Raw genomic sequence first — 6,155 nt, 5'->3', positions numbered from 1 at the left:
GCCTGGTCCTTTTTAACTGGAGATGCCGGGGATTGAACCTGGGACCTTCTGCATGCCAAGCAGAGGCTCTGCCACTGAGGCACGGCCTCTCTTCACAGCTCTCCAGGGTCTCAAGCGGAGGTCTTTCCCATCACCTCCTGCCTGGTCCTTTTTAACTGGAGATGCCGGGGATTGAACCTGGGACCTTCTGCATGCCAAGCAGAGGATTTCCCACTGAGCCACGGCCCCTTCCCAAAGCAATACAGCATATGATGCAATTGTGTATTGTTCTCTTCTTCTGTGAGCATATCCTCCTCTCTGGGTAACCCAGCATACCTCACATCATGATCAGAGGGCTCACCTTCCTGAGTCCGGAGCTCTACGCAGTATTCATTATTTAAATAGTTGTCAGGCGAACCAGGCCCCCAAGCCTTGAAGTTTACCAGAGATCTATCAGACCATCTCCAGCGTCTCTTCTGTGTTGAGAAGAAAGACGTTTTGGTTAGGGGGGGGGGACCAAGGCAACGAAAGGTACATTGATTTAGGAGATGTCCCTGCTGCCTTTCCAGAGACTTGTCCAACATAGTCTTAAAATCAACAGCAGAAAAACCACACCAGGGCATAAAAAACGGTAGGAAACCAATGATGAGCTGCTGCTCAAATGATATCAATGAAACCACCCGAGATCAAAATCGAACAACTTTAAAAGTAGGTCTCCCCGTCTCCAGGTGGTGGCTGGAGATCTCCAGGGACAGAAATCAGCTCCCCTGGGAGCAAATGGCTGCTTCGGAAGCATCAAAAAAAAGGGGGGGGGGAAGCCAGTGTACAATACAAGAAGCACAAAAAGAACCACCACTGACTGAAAATAAACAAGTATATAATCATCATATAAGCATAGGTAAAGGTAAAGGTTCCCTTGCACGAAAGCCAGTCGAATCCGACTCTAGGGTTGCGGTGCTCATCTCCGTTTCAAGGCCGAAGAGCCAGCGCTGTCCGAAGACGTTTCCGTGGTCATGTGGCCGGCATGACTAAACACCAAGGTGCACGGAGCGCTGTGACCTTCCCACCGAAGTGGTACCTATTTATCTACTTGCAATTTCTTGCTTTCGAACTGCTAGGTTGGCAGGAGCTGGAACTAGAGACGGGAGCTCACCCCATCTTGCGGCACCTGGGTCTTGAACTGCTGAACTACTGACCTTCCACAGCCTGCAGTTCAGCGTCTTAACCACTTGAGCCACCGCAGCTCCATCATATAAGCATACAGCAAGTATAATGTAAATCAATTGGCCAAGGTACAGTAATGAAACATAATCTATAGACTTTCCATGTGTCTTACTCCAGCATAGAAGCAATATCAAAGTCCAAATTGAAGTACATGTCATCAAATTTTCTGCCAGCTTTTGAGATTGGGGTGAGGTTTCCTTGCAGCTACAAAATTTATCTAATATTTATATCTTGTATGCATTCTTACTTGTATATGTTTTCAATTTGCATTCAGTTCTATTACAGCCATGCTTGAATAAGAATTATTCGAAACGCGACATCAGGCATCCGGATTACGCGTCGGCTTTTTATGACTCAGAAAATTTGATTTGGACTCTGATATTGCTTCTATGCTGGAGTAAAGACTATGTTTCATTACTGTACCTTGGCCAATTGATTTACATTATACTTGCTGTATGCTTATATGATGATTATATACTTGTTTATTTTCAGTCAGTGGCAGTGCTCCCTCTAAGCTGTGGAGTCTTGTGAGCAAAAATCCTACTTTGTGAGCTACTGGCATTAAAGCTGTGAGCCAGCAATTTGGCTGCTGCATCAATTAGTTTGCTCTGGAGCCCTCCTTCCTGAGCTCAGACAAAAATGTATGAGCTGCAGGCTAAAAATCTGTGAGTTGGCTCCCCAAACCCCACCGTCCGCAGGCTGCACCCCCCAAATTTCCAGGTATTTCCCAACACGTAGTTGGCAACCCTATTTGAAAGCCTGGGTGAAAAGTAGGTCTGCCAAGTAGGTCTGCCAAGGCCCTGGGGGGCGGGGAATCCCCTACCCACAGGTGCCGTTGCCCACCACGTTGTGTCCAAGCAGCAATGAGAGAAAAAAGGGTGGAAGAGCCTCATGTTTGGTGTCGTGGTCAGGAGCGCGGACTCCAATCTGGGAGAACCAGGTTTGATTTCCCCCCTTCTCCACATTCATTTATTTGTTCATTATTTTGATTTCTAGCCCGTCCCCCCGCAAGCGGGCTCAGGGCGGCTCACAAATAGGGCACATGCCAATACATAAAACGGGTTAAAAACATCATAAATACAGTCATGCAGGGGTCGTTTTGCAGAAAAAGAGCTAGGGGAACTCATTAGCATAACTCATTAGCAGGTGGACCTGCAAGGCCGGCGGGAGTGCAAGGAAGCCCCGCGAAGGCCCTCCCTGGCCCCAGGCAGGCAGGGGTGGGGAGAGGCAGGGAGGAAGCAACTTACCCTCCCTCTTCTCCTGCCTCCTCCTGGCTGAATGAGGGCCGGGAGCGGGGCGGCCGGAAGCAGGGGGCGGGGCTTTGTCATGTGCCCCGCCCCCGTACCTCACCCAGGGGAACTGCAATCCCCCGCGATCCCCCCTGAAATGACCTCTGCAGTCATGTACAATATTACAAAGTGCTCCAGGGGTTTCAAATCAGTCTTCAATAAAAAAAGATGGCGTCTTGAAGATGGTACTCCCAGTTCAGTGGCGTCAGCTCCACACGGCGCTGTCGTTCACTCCTCACCGGGCCAGTTGGTAATGATGGTAAAGGTAGTGGCGGCTCCTACTCAAAAGCCTGGCGGAAGAGCTCCATCTTGCAGGCCCTGCGGAACTATGCAAGGTCCTGCAGGGCCCGGATCTCCTCCGGGAGCTCATTCCACCAGGTAGGAGCCGCCACCGAAAAGGTCCTGGCCCTGGTTGCAGCAAACCTGGCCTCCTTGGGGCCTGGGGTCATGAGCAGATGTGTCCCCAACCATAGTGCCTATTGGGGAACATATGGGGAAAGACGGTCCCTTAGGTATGTTGGACCCCGCCCATATAGGGTAAGAACCAGCACTTTGAAGCAAATCCAGTACGCTATTGACAGCCAGTGCAGCGCTTTCAGCACAGGTTGGACGTGCTCCCGCCTAGGGCCCATGCAACTGCTGGTGTGACTGGGTCAGTCACAAGATCTCTCGGAGCTGTTCAAACCCGGTTCTCCCAGTTTGGAGTCCACGCTCCTAACCATCTACACCAAACACAAGTCTTTTCCACCCAGCTCTCCAGGGTCTCAGAGTGGCTTACAAACTCCTTTCCCTTCCCCTCCCCACAACAGACACCCTGGGAGGTAGGTGGGGCTGAGAGAGCTCTTGACAGAAATGGCTCTTTTTCAAGAACAGCTGTGCCAGAACTATGACGTGCCCAACGTCATCCAGCAGGTGCAAGTGGAGGAGTGGGGACTCAGGAAACAGTGGGTAGCCCTGCTTCCCTTCTGTGCTGTGGAAGAAGAGGAGAGGAGATTATTCCTTTGGGAAGCAATGGGTAAATTTTGAGGTCCAGGATGATATTTCTATTTTTAAAGGTCGGGATTGCAATGAGGGCGATTGTTCCTGTGTCGAACACGCTTTACCTTTACCTCCAGAGATTTAGACAAAAACCCTTTTGCTGTAGATTATATCCATTCGTTCATTTGCCGCAGTTTATATCCATGATACCTCATTTGCATTGATTAATTCATTTTGATTTCAAAGCCTTCTGTGAGGAACATTGCTCTCAATCCTGTTGCAGAAAAATATTTCTTGAAATTTAGTGAGTGAACACAGAGGAGCCTGGCAGATACTCACCCTCTGGGGGTCATGCAGTCCAATCCAGATGGTGAAGAGCTCTTGTTGATAGGCCTGGATGTGTTTGGCCAACACGACTCCCTCCGCTCGGCTCCCAATGGAAGCGAGGTGGCCATTGCGGTCATGGCTCTGGCAGTCAATCTGGGGGAGGGACACAGGAGAGGCCTTTTTTACCCTCAGGGGGTGGGAAGGGGAGTGGGAGGGGGCATTCTGTGGCCAGCCAGGGCTGCAAGGTCAACAGTATTATAATTTAGAAGAATGACAGAAAACTGATTAAATAACTTGCAACATTCAAAAACCAGGTGGAGAACATTTTTAATCTTCCTGGCCATGCAATTGCAGATCCGAAAGTCATTGTTTTACAAAAATAAAGAAAAAAATACTTTAAAGGGAGAATACAACGTGAAAGTGCTAAATAAGAATTCATCGAGAAACTAAAAAATACCTCTCATTCTTTCTCAGAGATTGACAGAGAAGGGGAGGGGTGAGAAAGATGGGGAAGCTGTCTGAGAAGAGGGGAGAGCACAGGAGGCAAAGCGGGGAACTCCCCACAAGTTTCTTGCAGGTCCCCACCCCCTTGCAATTTCTAATGCCTCAGCAGGACCTGCTTTATTACCGTGTTTGCTTATCTGCATTGCCTGAGAGGAGGAGGCTGAACCTTCTGGCCCCTTCTTCATCCATTACGTGCGGCAACCTAATCTGGATTCAGACCTGAAGAGTTTATGATGGGGTTCACACCAAGCCTCTCTCTGCCCCCAACGCTTCCCTTCACCCCCTCCCTTTTTGGATTAAAAGGTAGAATATGACCTCCTTTGTAGCATCTGAAGAGGTGAGTTCTTACTCATGAAAATGTGCTGCAATAAATGTTCATAGAATCCAAGAATCACACAGAGCTGGAAGGGGACCGTAGAGGTCATCTAGTCCAGCCCCCCTGCTCGATGCAGGATCAGCCTAGAGTGTCCCTGACCAGGGTTTGTCCAGCCGCTGCTTAAAGGCTGCCAGGGACTTTGTAGGATCTGAAGAGGTCAGTTTTTACTCATGAAAACGTGCTGGAATAAATGTTGTTAGTCTTTAAGGTGCCACACCAGATTTCTGTTTCAACTGGACACGCCTAAAGGTAAAGGTCGCCCTTGCTCGAAAGCCAGTCGAGTCCAACTCTAGGGTTGTGGTGCTCATCTCCGTTTCCAAGCCGAAGAGCCAGCGCTGTCCGAAGACGTTTCCGTGGTCATGTGGCCGGCATGACTAAAGACCAAGGTGCACGGAACGCTGTGACCTTCCCACTGAAGTGGTACCTATTTATCTACTTGCAATGTCTTGCTTTCGACTGCTAGGTTGGCAGGAGCTGGAACTGGAGACGGGAGCTCACTCCGTCATGCGGCACACTCGGGTCTCGAACTGCTGAACTACCGACCTTCCACAGCCTGCAGTTCAGCGTCTTAACCACTTGAGCCACCGCAGCTCCTACCCTGCCTTTTATTAGTCACCTTCTGTTCCAGATTGGTTCCCCTCCAATTCTATCAACCTGGCTATAAGAGGACAGGGATAATAACTCATGTAGAACAGTCCTCACCGTCTTGGGAATAAAGAGCCTGAGCCTTGACCAGGATTGCCCAGGCTATCCCGATCTCACCAGATCTCAGAAGCGAAGTAGTTTTGGCCCTGCTTTGCACTTGGATGGGAGGCCACCAAGGGAGTCCTGGGTCGCTAGGCAGGGGCAGGCAACGGCAGAGCACCTCCGAATGCCTCTTGCCTCGAAAACCCTCCCTGGTCACCATTCAGACTTCTCCTGAATGCCAGTCGTCAGGTAGGGCAGCAAACAGGGCCTCCCTGGCCTGTTCACGAAATCCCCAGAGGCATCCGGATGGCAGGAGGCTGCCTTCACTTCCTTAGTAGAGAGTGGCCAGGAAGGGCCGCTTACCTCTGCCTCCGCCCAGGTCATTTTGTCTTGGAAGAATCCGTAGCAGCTGCCTTGGTAGAACATCCATCCCGTCGGGCACGAAAAGGCTCCCACACCTGTTCGGGGGGGGGAGATGGAAGGAACAGTGGGGGGAGAAGGAGGGGGGGTCATGTGTTAAATGACTGTGACTCCGGAGAGAAGGACTGGGTGTGAGGAGAGGTGGCGGGAGACGGGACCTTGGGTGCTTGGAGGTCGGCAAAGAGTCTCTGTTTCCAGAACCAGAGAATCATTTCAGTGTTTGGGTCTAGAGCAGGGCTCCCCAATGTGGTGCCCGCGGGCACGATTACGCCCACTGACGCTTTTCGTGACACCCACCCAGTGTTTTTAGAAGGTGGGTTCTGGTTGGCTCTGTAGATTAAAATAACGTTTCCCAGTGGCAGCTGCCACTA

General features: G+C 50.5%; 1 protein-coding gene across 1 annotated transcript; it reads right to left on the bottom strand.

Annotated features, from left to right (window-relative positions):
• Positions 1-340: 340 nt before the first annotated feature.
• LOC107110001 (C-type lectin-like) lies at positions 341-5,822 on the bottom strand (the record flags this gene model as incomplete). The annotated part of the gene is made up of 3 exons (XM_015410712.1): positions 341-455; positions 3,810-3,950; positions 5,728-5,822. Coding segments are annotated over 3 exons (351 nt in total), but the record flags the coding sequence as incomplete, so codon positions are not given.
• Positions 5,823-6,155: the final 333 nt, after the last annotated feature.

The sequence above is a fragment of the Gekko japonicus genome, unplaced genomic scaffold (assembly GCF_001447785.1).
Source record: "Gekko japonicus isolate JY-2015 unplaced genomic scaffold, Gekko_japonicus_V1.1 scaffold7330, whole genome shotgun sequence".
NCBI lineage: Eukaryota > Metazoa > Chordata > Lepidosauria > Squamata > Gekkonidae > Gekko > Gekko japonicus.
This window is presented reverse-complemented; position numbering and strand designations above follow the sequence as displayed.